The following is a 14,352-nucleotide window of genomic DNA, read 5'->3' as shown; positions in this document are numbered from 1 at the left end:
TGCGCTGCTGGGGGGGCTGCTGCTGGGGGGGAATCCCACAAAGCACTCTGCCCCGTCCCTCCAGCGGCGGTCAGCAAGGATCTGGGCCCCGGGTTCGAGCTATTCGCAGCCATCCAAGCGGACTGGGAACTCTCTTGTCCCATCAGAGCTGTTTGTTCTGAGCATCCTCCCTGCCAAGGCGCTCTGTGGATGCAGCTGCCTCTGCAGCAGAGCCATCGCAGCAACCGCTTCAGAGCTCAGAGCAAATGCTGCAGGTTGCTGCTGTGGGTCGCGGGTGAGATGTACCGACTTGCTGGAGCAACCTGAGGCACAACCGAGCCAAGTCTGGAGGGGAAAATAGCTTAACCTGCATCTTCTCCTGAGACCGGAGAGGTTCCTGCGCGTGCGTTGCAGAAGCAAGAGTGGTGGGACCCAACAGGCCCCCAAGCACCAGGGCTGCCATGTCCCTCCCTGGGGCAGTAGTGGCAGCGAGAGAGCTTTTTGAAGGGTTTTCGGGTGCCTCACTAAAATGGCAGGACATCCGTTTTCGGTTCACAGAAGGGACTGGGGACTTGCTGGGGCATAGGGCTCTGCTGTGCCGGCGTTTCTTTTCTTTTGGTTTCCGTGAATGCCTCAGCCCCGCAAAGGAGCCATCAGGTCGGATTCGAGGCCCCAGCTGGTTTATTGTTTCTCTGGCTGGAGCAGCCATCTGCTAATGCTGTGGGATCGTATTCCTCCAGAAACCTGAGAGCTGATGCACGGAAGCACTGATGGCAGCGCGGCGTGGCCAGGAGGAGGGTGCAGAAACCCAGCGCTGCGTCTCCGTGCGCAGACACTGTTAATTCACCGTTGCACTGCCTGGTTTCGTCTTGTCTATTAAGGAAAGCTCGTGGAGCTAAGGCTGAGCTGTTACAGTGAAAACCTGTACTAATGAGAGATGCATGGCTCTTCCCTCTGAGATAGGTTTCTAATGCGGTGAGGTTCCCGCTTTCTTTTGGATGGGATATTAGGTATTGTAGCCCGCTTCTGGTATTCACCAGGGGCACAGCACGGTTTTGTAAAAGCCGCCTTAATAACGACTGCGGTCCAGTCAGGTTCAGGCTCAGATCGTTGCTGCCTGCAAGATGCCCGCATCATCCCTGTTGGATGCAGCACAGTGCACAGCAGACGCACCATCAGGAGGATTTCAGCATCATGCAACCCCTGGCACCTGAGGTGGCTGCGTTTTGGCAGGGACGGATCCACGTGTGGACATGGGACGGGCTCACGCGGAGCCTCGCAGACGAAGGGGGCTCGCTGGCTGCTGCGGGGCACGGCGCCTGGCTCCAGACCGCGAGGTGCTGGAGGCTCTGGCCCCGCTCCAGCAAAGCACTTAGCGCTCGCTTGACCGTTCCTCTGAAGCCCGGTGGGATTTTTGCGTCTCCCCGCGTGGCATTCGGTTGCAGACAGCGCGCCAGAAGCAGCCCGGGTAGGGCGAGGGCAGCCCAGCCTCCTGCTGCAAACCTCTGCAGCAGCCAGCACCAGCCCGAGCAGCACATTCAGTGGGCTCCTATCAAAGTATTCAGGGGGAAATACCACTGCTTTATTTTATTCCCCGTGCTGTTACGTAATAGATTTCTCTGATTTCTGCCCCCGCACACACGTACAAGTCGGGTCTTTTTTTTTTTTTCTTTTTTCCATCTTCCTCACTTCTCACTTTCCCTGCGTGCCGGACCTCCCTCCTGCGAGTGATGGGAAGGCCAGAAATAATCATTGTGTTCAGGGCAACGTACACTGCCAAAAAGCATGAAGACATTTCTTGCTGGCTTGGTACTGGAGGAGGAAGCCCAAAGGCTTCTCTGCCGCCACAGGACAGGATCAGCCCGTGCCAGCTGAGGTCAGGCTGCAGTGCGAGTGAGCGTGCGGCTCTCCCTGCGCTGTTGGTCCCCACGCAGCCACGCTGCACCCAGACGTGCTTGCCAGGGGGGTGGGTGGGTGGGTGTTTGCTTGGAGGCTGTCCCTGACAAATCCATCCTGGAAGGTAATCTCGCCTAAATCCTGTTTTTGTTTTTTTTTTCTTCTTTTTTAATCAGTCTGACATCTTTCCAAAAACCCTCTGGAGGTGGAGATTTTGCAACCCTTGGAGCCTGTTGCAGGGTGTCCTTATCCTCACGCGTTACAATGCCCGATCCATCACGGGTTATAAGCGAGGCTTGGGTGAAGTTCCAGTTGTGAACAGCTGAAGGGTGGATCTGGCTTTCATGTAACCAGAGGGGAATTTTTTTTTTTTCCTAAGTGGTGCAGGGGGTGGGTCTGGGGCCAGCTTTTTCCTTCTGGTATAACCTGCTCCTGCGGAAGGGAAGGCTGCTGGCCCAGAAACGCGACCGTGTCCTTTTCGAAAAGGCATGTGGAGGTCAAGGCTTTCTCTCCCTCATCCTGCTGCTGTCCACGTGGGATGAAGACCAGCGCCCGCTTTCTGCAGCGGCTGCTCCGTCCCACAGCGTGCTCTGGGGCAGACCAGTGGGGCGATGAGATGTAGTTCACCCCGGTGACAGGTTGCCTCTCTTTGATGGGTTTATCCAGGGTTATCTGGCACTTGTTCCTCCGCCCTGGCACATGTGGCCCCACCAGATGCTCTTCCCCTAGTCCTCGGCAGCATCCCTGGTAGGTCATTCCCAGCACAGACCCACGGTGCGGTGGGACCTCGAGCTTCCCCGTCCGTCTGTCCTTGAGGGAAGCCCAAGAGAGAAGAGCATGGTGGCCATCAAGGAAGCCACCTTCTTCTCGGTGGCCCCTGGCACCTGCCACAGCAGTTGTGGTCAGGGCAAGCTTCGGGGCAATAAAAAGAAAAGTGAGCGGCCCAAGCTCGCAAGAGCATGGAGAGAGGTGGCAGCAGGCTCTGGGTTTCCTGTTTGCCTTCCGGAGGGTGGCTGGTGTTTGCTGAGGTGTCTGTGTTTTACTGGTGGCCCTCGCAAGCAGAGGTGGAAATATTTATGGGCTGGGGTTGGTTTGGTGTCTGGAATAGGGTGCCAGGCCTTGGCGCTGGTGGGGAGGGCTGGGGAGCGTGGCATTGGGGTGTGTGGGATAGGGTTTCGGTGCAAGCAGAGGGAAAGAGGAGACGTGAGACGTGGCTTGTAGGCTTGCACCCTCTGCTGAAGCAGAGCTGGGGCGGCCTTTCCTCCCCTCCCCACTGCCGGCTGGCTGCTGGTCCCAGGCTGGTGCCGGGGGCTTTAAGCCTGGCAGGGGCACAGCTGGTGTGGAGACACCTCGCATATTCGGGATGGTGGCATCCGTGTTCGCTGTGCCTCCTGCTGAAGTCATTTCCTTCCAGGGTGCAGGGGGCCGGGAAGGCGTTTGAGTCACTTGAGGCAGTGGGGCTGGAGGGGGATGATGGTGCTGCCGCGCGGCAAGGTGCGAGCTGCAGAAACCAAACCCTGAACCGCCTTCTCCCCGGCGCACGCGGGCGTGTTTGGGAGGATGAGAGAGATGAGCAAGCAGCTGCAGGCACGCGTGGGCTGGAGCTCTTTACCTGCTCCTCTGCGTGCATGGTGCTCGCGGCGGTGCACCCCAGGAGTAGCCCGCACCCCTGTGCCTTCGTTGGGTGCCCCGTTTGCTCTGGGGGCTCTCCCTGGTGTGGATTTTTGGCGATGCGGTCTGTAAGGATAGCTCGCAACCTTCACAACCCCGCGGGCACTTTGCAGCGAGAGGCGGATGCGGGACAGAGTCAGAGCGCCGCGGTGCGCCGGCACGGTGCGGGGTTAGGCCCTTGGAAGGAGGCTGCCGAAATAGCAGAGACAGCACATGCTAGTGGTTACCGCCTACCATGAAAACCAGCTCTTTCCCACTGCTTTTGTCAAATCCTCCAACAGGAATAGCCTTTGCTGTGCGTGTGATGGATGCAAAGACCGCAGCTGTGATGCATTTTTTATGCTAGTGATAGAAGAACATGTCATGCCGCTAAGGTTGTGAGCACGTGGATGGATTACGACGGGGCGGGCTAATGTTTGAACCTCCAGACAGCCAGTTTCTAAAGGGCAGGTGATGCCTTAGAAAGGCGGAGCCCTGCTCGTTTTAGGGAGCTCGTTCAGCTGCCCTTCACAGCCCAAGGAGCTGCATCTCTGTGCACTTGTCCTTGGTTGCAGTGGCCAAACGGGGTCTCTCTGTATCAGGAAATGAGGGGGCTGTGATCGTGTCTGGATGCACACCGCTGTGCTGCATGGTGTAGCCTGTCCAGGGGTGAGAGACCCCTTGACAAGGTTTCAGTGGGATTCTCTTCTTTATACATGTTTTGGTGCACATGTAGAGTGCACAAGCCAGCACAAAATGGTTTTATAGCAAGCATCCAAGGCTGCTGCTGTGACTGCTTCAACAGCAGTGGTTTAAAAAGGTTCCCCAGGCTCCTTGTGCAAGGTTTGGGACAAGTCTCCCCAGCACCAGGCCACATCTCCCGGCTTGCTGTTGGGTTTGCTGGGAGCAGGCCCTTTCCCCCGCGAGACGGTGCAGCGCTGCCAGCCTCTGCTGCAGCTGCTGAGCAGGTCGTGTTTCTGTCTAGCTCTAAACTACAGCAAATTGAAATGAAAGGCGAGTCGATCCACAGTGACTGCCCTAAGTGGAGTTTAATTGGGATGAATTACACGCCAGGTTTGCAGTAATCGCCATCCCACACTGCTCAGAAGCATCGTCTGCTTTGGAAACGTGACTCAGAACTGTTGTTATTTGATTCCCCCGAGCATTTAAGAAACTCTTTTTCCAGGAAGCAAAGATTCTTGGGTTTGGGGTTTTTTGTTGCTGCTGCTGCTGCTGTGTTCTCTTTGTTTGATGGTAATGAGCGTCCTTTCCCAGAATTTCCTCTGGGGAGGAGGCTGAGGCACTCTCTCCCCAGCATCCCTCCATCTCCTTCGGCTCGCCTCGTGTTTAAGATCCTGGCACGCTCTACCCCGCTGCAGCTTCCCTCGGCCGTGGTGGCCGGGGCGAGTTAGCTGCTGCTTTCCTCCTCCTTGAGCGCTGGGGAAGCCGTAGCTGTGCCCAGCCTGGTTCTCACCTCCCTGCCACGTTCCTTGTCGCACTGCTGCCCAACGTGCCACCTTTGGGGGAGCTCCAGGAGACAGCTGCTGAGCTGCGACACCAGCCCCGCGGCCTCGGGAATATCCAAAGGACAGCGCTGTCCCCGTGTCACTGCTGGTGCTGCCCACTCTGCGGCAGCCTTGGTCTCAAAGAGAAGCTGGAATTTGTTAAAATAAAGCCCGTGGGACTCATGCAGATGAGGGCAGGTCCAGGGGTCCTGGTACTGCTTGGAGCAGGACAGGGGATCACCTCTCGAGAGATGGGAGAGCTGTCGGGGCAGGGGAAGGTGCCAGAAACTGCAGCCATAATTTAGGGGGAAAGGGGAGAAGGGAAGAAGAGGGGTCGCAGAGTTGTTTAAACCAGGAACTGACTCAGGTTTCAATATCGAACTTGAATTTGGATAGGAGTGGATCTTGAACCCATGGTGTTTGTAAGACGCAGAGGCTGCAAGCAGGGTTTCGTTGAGCTGGGCAGAAGGCTGTGCCCCCAGAGGTTTCACCCCAGCAGAAAGGCTCTCGTTTAAAAAGAAAACAAAATGACTCTCTTAAAGGCAAAAACCCCTGCAGTTCACAGACGTAGGTTGAGCAGAGGAAGAAAGAGTGGGGTGTGAAGCTGACGGGCGAAGGAACCTGCAGGAACCAGAGCTCTGCCCTCTGCTCCTCGCGACTGGGGAGCGCCTGGGTGAAATATCGAAGCCTCCCTGGGGACACGGGGACAAATAGGGACAGGGCTGGCTGGGGAGGCTTTCTGGGGAACCAGCATGAAGGGGCTGTGCTCGCAGGCTTGTGTGTGCATGGTCTCGTAAGTATGCTGAGAGAGAGGTAGAGGCAGGTACCCAAGAGGTCGGCTGCTTCTGGGGATGTGCGGGCGCTCAGCAGGCACCCGTCGTACCCTTGCTTTCCAGGGAAGCTCAGCTGGGGCTGAGCCGTGGAGAGCTTGGCACCCTCCTGCCATAGCCACCACATACCAGGGGGCAGTCCAGCCGCACAATCCATGCCCTTCCTCCTACTCTGATGTGGCATTTAGGATCTACAGAGCCTCATCTTCTTGGGAATTTCAACTCTTCACTGAACTCTTATTTTTCCTCCTTTGTCTCGTAGTGGACATTCGTGAAATCAAAGAGATTCGCCCAGGAAAGAATTCGCGCGATTTTGACCGGTACCAGGAGGATCCATGTTTCCGAGCGGACCAGTCTCACTGCTTTGTTGTCCTCTACGGCACAGAGTTCAGGCTGAAGACCCTCAGCCTGCAAGGTAAAGCACTCGCGGCCCCTGGGCAGGGCGGGCAGGCCCTTCACAGACTTCCCAGGCATCCTTCCAAGGGTGAGCTGGAACAAATCCCCCGACACATAGATACCTTTTTGGCCATGCTGAGGGGATGCCTTTGGAAGCAGGTGACAGCAGTTCCCTGACGGGTACGCACTGAACCAGGCTCTGGTTAAGTCAGTTAATTCACCCAGTGTAGCCAGAAGTTACATGAACTGAACACCCTGCTTCAAAACTTGCAGTAGTGTTCTTATCTCAGCTTGGCATGTCAGTGCTCGTCAGCTGAGCGTCATCAGCCATGCACATGGAGGGTTAAGAGCTCGCTTGTCCCTGCTCTGCAGTCCTGAGCAAGGAGATGTGTCTGGCTGCTGCTGGCGGCACGGGGTGACTCTGGTGTCTCGGTCCCAGCTTTCCTAAACATCTCGTCCAGTGACTTAAGCCGGACTTGGAGCACCCAGCCTTACGCTTTGCTACTGAAAGAGCAGAGCCTCATGCTGCTGAGTTTCCTCTTGTATGGAAGACAGGCTCGTAATCACTCGCTGCAGTTCAGCTGGTGGATCTGCCGTGTTCAGCTAGCAGTACTCATCCTTGGGTCTCATTTAGACCCCTGTAGGCAAGCACAGACGCAGGCAGTCATTCTGACCCCTGAATGTCCATGGCACATCTGCCTTCTGGCTTGTGCTGCAGCCCGCAGGGACAGAGCCAGCCCTTCTGCCCTCGGGGAGGCTGCAGCAGGAGCCGGGGGAGGCTGAGGAGGAGCTGGCAAACCTTCCCCGGGAGCTGCTGGCCCCTGTCACCCAGCCCAGCCTGGGCATTGCTCCTCGGGGACAGAGGTGACACCCAGCTCTCAGGAGGGGCGTGGAAGAGTGCAGGGGCGCGGGGTCCAGCCAGCCACATACGTCCCGGGGGGGGAGCAGGAGCTGGGCAGGGAGAGGAGCACACCAGAGTGTCTGCAGGGGTGGGAGCTGTTGGGAGGGGGAGAAGGAAGAAGGAAGGCATTCAAGACACCGGGGGTAGCCTCAAGAGGGGCTGGTGACCTGCCTCTGTGTCCCTTCCTCCCATTTCTCCTCTTCCTTCTTTCCGCAGCCACATCCGAGGAGGAGGTCAACATGTGGATCAAGGGGCTGAACTGGCTGGTGGCAGATACCCTAAGGGCTGCCACCCCGCTGCAGATTGAGAGGTGGGGAGCTTGTCCCTGTCCCGTGCTTGTGTTATTTTCCCTTCTCCATCCCTTGCGGTGCTGCTCCCACCCTGGAGCACCATGCTGGGGTCAGACCTGTACAGCAGCACGTGGTCGGCGGTGCCCGCAGCAGCTGGGCTGGGCGATGAGGTCTCCTTCCCCCTCATGGCCGCAGTGACCTGGTGCTCCTGTATGAGGGGCTTCATCCCATTGACCTGCCGTCCTACGGCATCTGCAGCCAGGCAGAGCCTGACCTCATGCCTCTCCTTTCAGGTGGCTTAGGAAGCAGTTCTACTCGCTGGATCGCAACCGGGAGGACAGGTAAAAATGGAGAGAAAACACTCATTTGCACACACGTTTGTACAAAGAAGCCTCACCCTACCCAGTGCCAGAGTCCCCGTGTTTAACAGAAGCCCACCTTGCTCGAACCAGCCATTCAGCGCTGCTAGAGCCCCCAGGAAGCCCCCCGGCATGGTGCCCTCCCAGCCCCTGCTCTGTTTGGGTGCTGGATGAGGCCCCTGGTTTGCAGTGCTTGCAAGAGAGGGCTTGAGCTGTAAGCACTTACCTCTGGCTTAAAAATCCACAGGAAAGGCTGGGGTCTCTGTTGGGTCCTGTAGGGTTTTAGTTTTCACTTCCAAGAAAGCTTAATCCAAGCTCCAGTACTTCCCTGGCTCATTTTCACTGAATTAAAAAAAAAATATATCAAAAAATTATCTCATTTCCCTGACCTGTTTCTCAGCGATTTGGACCCAGGAAGACCTTGAGACCCCGTAGCTGTGAAACACCCTCACCCCCAGCTGGCAGCACCGAAGGAGCAGAGCTCCTTTATCCTCCTCGAGACCTGTGGCTCACCCAGCTGCGCCCTTCATCTGCCCAGGCTTTCTGCCCTGGAAGCAGAGCCCCTTGTCGGGAGCCGAAAAACCTTCCAGGGGTCAGCTGGACCCAGCTGACTAGGAGACAGGAGTGCTTTGCCTTGCTGCAATCCCAGCACAGAGGATGCTCTCAGCTGTTAATCCCCAGGGTACCGGGGGAGCCTCACCTCTCCTGCTCCCCCTGCTTAGGTCAGCCGGGGAGGTGCCTGCGGGTGGCAGCGATGGCAGTGCTGCAGACACAGGCCCTGTCTGCCCTGCCCTGTAAGCAAAGAACTGATGTGGCCGAAATTAGGGTCTGACTTCTGTTGTCGTTGGAGGGGGAGCGTGCTGGAGGTAGCCGGCCCCATCCCACTGCTCGCAGAGGGTCATGAGAAACCCGGGCTAGATGTCCGTGCTGTAACAGCCTGCCGCTACCAGGAATGTGGGACCAGCGACTCCCCCAGTCCCTCCTGGTTTTGTCTTTGCAAGGATTTGTGCCGTGGCGAGAGCAGCGCGGTGCATTGGGGTTTGGTGGAGGAGGGGTAAATCCTCTCCGAGGCAGAACGGGAAGGAAAAAGGCACCTTTAATCCCCTGCAGCTGCTCCGCACGTGCCACACACCTTTCAAATCCCGGCTCAGGTTTTATGCACATCGTACTGGTGTTCGCTGGGGACTGGGCACCGGGGGAAGGAGGCAGGAGTGCGGCTTGCTGGCTGCTTCGAGCAGAGCCCTCGTCCTGCCGCTGCGGCCGGGTCCTTGGTGTGCGTCACTGACCCCCTTTGTTTGAAAACTCTCTGAATTCAGCAATGGGGAACGTGTGTGGGGGTGGCTGCGTGGGGGGTTGGAGTGTGAATGCAAGAGAAATGGAAAAAATTGGTCCTTTTTCTCATCCGGTTACCCAGTAACGCTGCTGAAATGGCATCGGGACAGGACAAAAGAGGCTGAACGTACAGCTTCGTCTGCCCAAGGCACGTTCAGCAGTCGAAAGGCAGTCTCTTACATCTCTCCTGTTGTTTTTCTTAATATCATCTTTGTATTAGCATTTAGAATTAAGCCAGGAAAAGGCCGTGTATTCTTTATCTGTCAATCAAGGGAAGGGGATTAAGTGCAAAGCATTTAATTGAAAGAGCTGCTGCTCCAGCCCAGGCTGTGAGCGGCACACAACAGAAATGCTGCAGCGTAGAGGGGGAAAGCAGAAAGGTTTCAGGCCTCCCCATCCTACAAGCATCCGTGTGTTCCCTGCAAAGCAGAGACAGCAACTACAGGTCCCGGACAGACCCTTGGATGATATCTTCCCCTGACTTTGGTGTCGCTTTTTGCGACACTTTTTGTCACTTTTTGCACACTTTTGGTGCGCTTTTTTACTTCTGAGCCGGGCAGCGGGGTTTGAAAAGGGAGCGAGGTGTTCTTTAAACACAAACCACCCGCAGCACAGGCAGGTTTGGGGCAGCTGAAGGCCTCGTTCCCCATGCCCACCCCCTGCTGGGGTCCCAAGCCAGCGGTGGTCACCGGTGGCCGCGTGCCCCTGGCCGGAGCCCACCCAGCCGTGGGCCTTGCAGCGCACAGATGCTGCCTGTTTGCACTGGCGGCCGTGCCTCTGGGTGTTTGTTTTTCCAGGAGAGGTTAGGTGGGAAGAGGAGGATAACAGGATGCTGTTTTTTTTTTTCCTAGCTCTAGGGGAGGCAATTTCACCTCTGGCTAGGGAAGCTGCCCGAGCCTGGGAGCAGAGTTAGAGCACCGGGAGCGGGGAATGTTTTCATGCCCTTGGAGAGGGCTGGATCCGTCCTCTGGCTTCTTCATCCTAAGCCCTTAAAAAAACTTCCGCAGAAGAAGAAGAAAGTTTTTGTGTGTGTGTTGTGTTTTTTTTTTTTTAACTTTCTAGTCTCAAAATAGTACCAAGTTATTTTTCCAAGCTCTCCAGCACTTTAACCTTATTACTAACACAGTAAATAAAATCATCCCATGCCCTGCCTTCCTACCAGAAACAGAGGGGAAATGCTGGTCGGAGCTTTTACACGGTTTGTTCTTTCCTCTCCTTGTTTTGTCACCACGATGAGCAGTGCCTTGGTGCAACACCTCCCGGGGAGAACAGCCCACTGGTGCTGGGGCAGGGCTCTGGCGGTGGCCACTGCGTCCCATCCCTTCCTTCCTGCCAAAGCTCCTTTGTGGGCTCAGCATCACAGGGAAGGGATGGCCCATGGCACACAACCAGCACATATGACATTGTCCCTGGTGTATTTATTTGGGCCCAAGTCCGTGAGCGTTCCCAGTGCCAGGCCTGCCTTGCAGGATGGGGCAGCATCCTCCAGGGTCCCGGCTCCCACTTGCTTTTGAGGATCAGGCACAAAAGCACCACTGGTGATCGCTGGGCAGACTTGGAGGAATTGTTGTCAATGCAGGCGCTACCTCCACCTCCTTCTGTGTGTCAGGGATCAGGTTTTGGTCTCCCAGCTTCCATGCTGGGGCGCAGATGCTCTAAAGGTGCTTCTGCCCGGTCGCTCCCAGCAGCCGGCAGGCGCCATGTGCCCGCTGCAGCCTCGGCTCCCAGGGGCCACATGTGGCGAGGATGCTGGGGCTTGCCCCGCAGTGCCAGTGGCTTGCAGGAGCTATCTGCAGTTCCCAGCAGGATGTAGGCAGCCCTGTCCCAGCTCTGTGCGCTCCTTGTGCACAGCATACACGCGAAAATGTAAAACATTCTTCCCTTTCGCCTTTGGGTCCCAACCCCAGTGTGCTCCCAGGGGTGCACGTCCGTCCTCGCCTTTCACAGCTGATGCCTTGGTCCCAGAGCTCCTGAACGCGTTTTCCCTCTTTGCCCTGCCAGGATCTCTGCCAAGGACCTGAAGAGCATGCTGTCCCAGGTCAACTACCGCGTCCCCAACATGAGGTTCCTGCGGGAGCGGCTGACGGTGAGCACGCGGCCCCGCTGCTCTCCCCTTCGGGCTGGGTCCCTGGGCAGCACCGCTGCCTGCCCGCAGGTCAGCTCACCTAGGAAAGGTCCCACCAAAGAGGGGCATGCACCTTGTCTCTTGCAGTTTCTAGATATTGCAGATATTCCCTGCCACCAAAAAAGGAAACAATCTTTTTGTAACTATTCAAGTAAGCTGTAATGCTTCCTATGTGGGTGAGCCTGGGGAAGCACGTAACGGGGGCTTAGGATGCGCCCATGTCCTGGGTGCTGTCAGGGTCCCGTTGGCCCCAGTGGAGACATGCAAAGGTAGGAGGCAAAGTCTGGCCATGTTCTGGCCTTTCCCTCCTCTGCAAAATCCTGGGGGCAGGTGACACCCGCAGGTGACAGGAGTGCAGTCCTCTTGCTTGTGGCCCTGTAAAACCTTGGTGTTTGTGGGTTTTTTTGGCTGTAGGACGTGGAGCAGAGGAACGGGGATATCACGTACGGGCAGTTTGCACAGCTCTACCGCAGCCTGATGTTCAGTGCCCAGAAAATGGTAAGAGCTCAATTCTCCAGGGTGGGGCAGGGGAAGCAGAGATAATATTTATTACTGGGCATCCCCTCTTAATTGCCTTCTTAGCCCTGCCTCCCTCCACTAATAGCTCCCGTTTCCTACCTCTGGGCTAGGGAAGGCAGGGAGCATGTAAGTTATTGCTTTTGCCTGAGAGCCAACCTAATGCCTGTGCTTCTTCTTTTGCAGATGGACGTCCCGTTCCTAGAAAGGTGGATAACTTTCTTGTGCTTGCGGGGGAAGGGGCTGCTGCTTTTTGCTCCATTGTGTGCTTTGGTGCCTGCAGCAGTGGGTCTGGGACGAGGCATGCTGTGTGCTCCTTGTCACAGCGCTGCGTGCGTTTCTGTGCGCTGTGAACAAGCACCTTTGTCGTAGATGTTTCAGGTCAAGTTGGGGCTCTCTTCCTCCCAGATGCCCTGCTGGGAGCCAGCTCAGGTCAGCTGCACCCAAAAAAAAATATTGTGTTTTTTTTGTGGAGTAACGAGACCCCCTAGAAGTTTCCTCAAAGGTACCCTCGTGGTTGGTGCTCACTGGGCTCTGCGGCCGTAAGCGATGTATTGCTCTTGGGCTCCTCTCCAGGCAGTCCCTTCCCTAAGCTGTGCACAGCACTGCCAGCTCCATGTCTGTTTTCTTGTCTTGGTCCCAGGCATGGCCCCTGGTTGTGCACTACAGCTTGGTACACCCCTGCCCTGCCTCCCTGAGCCCCCAGCCTCTGAATACCCGGAGGTCTGGCCTGGCTGCAGTCACCCTTGGCAGCCCCAGTCCTCTTTAGCTCTTTTCACGCTTTCATACAAGAAGAAACCCTGTTTTTGTACAACTCAGTCCCTCTGACGACTTTTGCTGCCCTTGACTGGAGTTTCACAGCCCTTGAGCAAAGTTTCACATCATCAGCCCCTTGCTGTGAGCCCTGGGCTGCCCAGGAGCACCGGACGAGGAGATGGAAGCTCAGCTGCCGTGTGTTTGCCATCGTGCCTTGCTGACCATCGTGCTCAGTGCACGGCGTGGGTCGCCTGCTGTGCCGCGTGGCTTGCGGGTGGCCTCTGGCACGATGCTGCGGCCAGGTGTTTAAGGAGTGACTGACGTTTCTCTCCTTGTGTTCTCAGGGGTGGAGAAAGGTCCGAGCACTTCAGGGTGTCGCTGCTGGAGTTCCAGAAGTTCCTGCTGGAGTACCAGAGGGTGAGCTCGGGACGGGCAAGGGGAGGGGATAGCTGTAGGGACCCGCTTCTCTGCGGGGTTGGAGTTTCACCAAGTCCTTGGGGCTGGTGCAGAAGGCAGCCAAAGCTCCCTGGTCCATCCTGAGCAGTAGCTGATCAATCTGCTTGCTGCTTTTGCTTCTAAAAGCCATATTTTGGAGGCATTCGGTGAGCTCAGTGTGTGCTCAGACACACACGTGGGTGCCCGCAGCCTGTTTGCAGAGCGCGCAGACCCTTCTTGCAGGCTCTCGCAATGCCGTGCCTCGGGTGGGAGCACAGGGCCTCTGCTGTGTGCCATTCTCCCATCTCCCACAGCTGCAGGGAGGACAAAACGAGGCAGCAGAGACGCAGCCGTTCGGGTGACTTAATGCAAGACAGCCGGGGAGAGAGAGAACCAAAGGAAGCCACACTGGCTTCTGCTGCGGGGGGAGCTGGGAGAGCAGATGTGTGCAAAGGAGCTCTCAGGAAGAAAAATGCACAATGCCCAGACGATGTAGACCACTTAAAAAGGGGCCAGATTGCTGCAGTTGCGCACTATCTGGTATTTGTGCTGATGTTTGAATTCCCAGGCAGCGATGGTTAAAGCTTCTAGTTGGGCAAGCTGCTGTGGTTTTGAATAACGCTTCCTGAAACGCTTCTTCCTTGATGTCTCTTCTGGGGTTTGCAGGAGCTCTGGGCTGCAGATACCCTCCAGGTACAGGAATTCATGTTCAACTTCCTGCGGGACCCTTTGAGAGAGATCGACGAGCCGTATTTCTCCCTGGACGAGGTACGGCACCTCGGATGGCTGACGGGAGGGCGGGAGGTGCCCAGGGGAGGGGGGCTGCGTCTTCGCGGCGTGACAGTGCTCGAGGGGAGGGTGCTGTAAGCAGGGTGATCCCCTAGGGCAGCCGTTTGCTGAGCTGCTCAAGGGAAGGTTGGCACAGGGAACGACTTCTGGGGGCTCTGCTGGTGCTGGATGTGTGCAGCTGGGAGCCCTCCTTGGGCACTTCATTTGGGGAGTGAGAGGGTACCCAGGGGTACACATCCTTTTGCTCCGTGTAAGCATCTTTTCAATGCAAGGAACTTTGTTACCAGCCTTGCTGGAAACAAAAGAATAAAAACAGCTGGAGATCACCATGTCACAGGCCCTCTGGACCAAGTCCCATCCAGAAGTCCCTTGATCTGCGTGGCCGTAGTGAGCTGTTGCTGCCGTGTGAGCTGCAAAATAAAATGCAGAGCTATTTATTTGTCTCCATCTGGGGCAGTCTAAGGATTTGTGCGCAGATATCTGGCAGGGTGCAGAAGATAGGTGCTAGTGCCTGGAGCTGTGTTGCTCAGGCACGCTGGGTCACGTAGCTGTACACTGGGCAGGATTCGGTCAGGCCCCCGCTGCCTGGTCCT

At 56.6% G+C, this 14,352-nt stretch overlaps 1 protein-coding gene across 4 annotated transcripts in view; it reads left to right on the top strand.

Moving 5' to 3' along the window:
* Window positions 1-14,352, top strand: part of PLCG1 (phospholipase C gamma 1) — a 41,327-nt gene that overhangs the window by 12,617 nt on the left and 14,358 nt on the right. For all 4 annotated transcript variants that reach the window (XM_040576224.1, XM_040576227.1, XM_040576225.1 and 1 more), the window contains exons 2-9: window positions 6,123-6,275; window positions 7,374-7,467; window positions 7,741-7,788; window positions 11,140-11,224; window positions 11,678-11,761; window positions 11,966-11,988; window positions 12,880-12,952; window positions 13,637-13,738. In XM_040576224.1, the coding sequence (XP_040432158.1) occupies window positions 6,123-6,275; window positions 7,374-7,467; window positions 7,741-7,788; window positions 11,140-11,224; window positions 11,678-11,761; window positions 11,966-11,988; window positions 12,880-12,952; window positions 13,637-13,738 (662 nt within the window). The remainder of the gene's footprint in view (window positions 1-6,122; window positions 6,276-7,373; window positions 7,468-7,740; window positions 7,789-11,139; window positions 11,225-11,677; window positions 11,762-11,965; window positions 11,989-12,879; window positions 12,953-13,636; window positions 13,739-14,352) is intronic.

The sequence above is a fragment of the Cygnus olor genome, chromosome 16, assembly GCF_009769625.2.
Source record: "Cygnus olor isolate bCygOlo1 chromosome 16, bCygOlo1.pri.v2, whole genome shotgun sequence".
NCBI lineage: Eukaryota > Metazoa > Chordata > Aves > Anseriformes > Anatidae > Cygnus > Cygnus olor.
The sequence above is the reverse complement of the archived record's forward strand: the minus strand, read 5'-3'. Positions and strand labels throughout refer to the sequence as shown.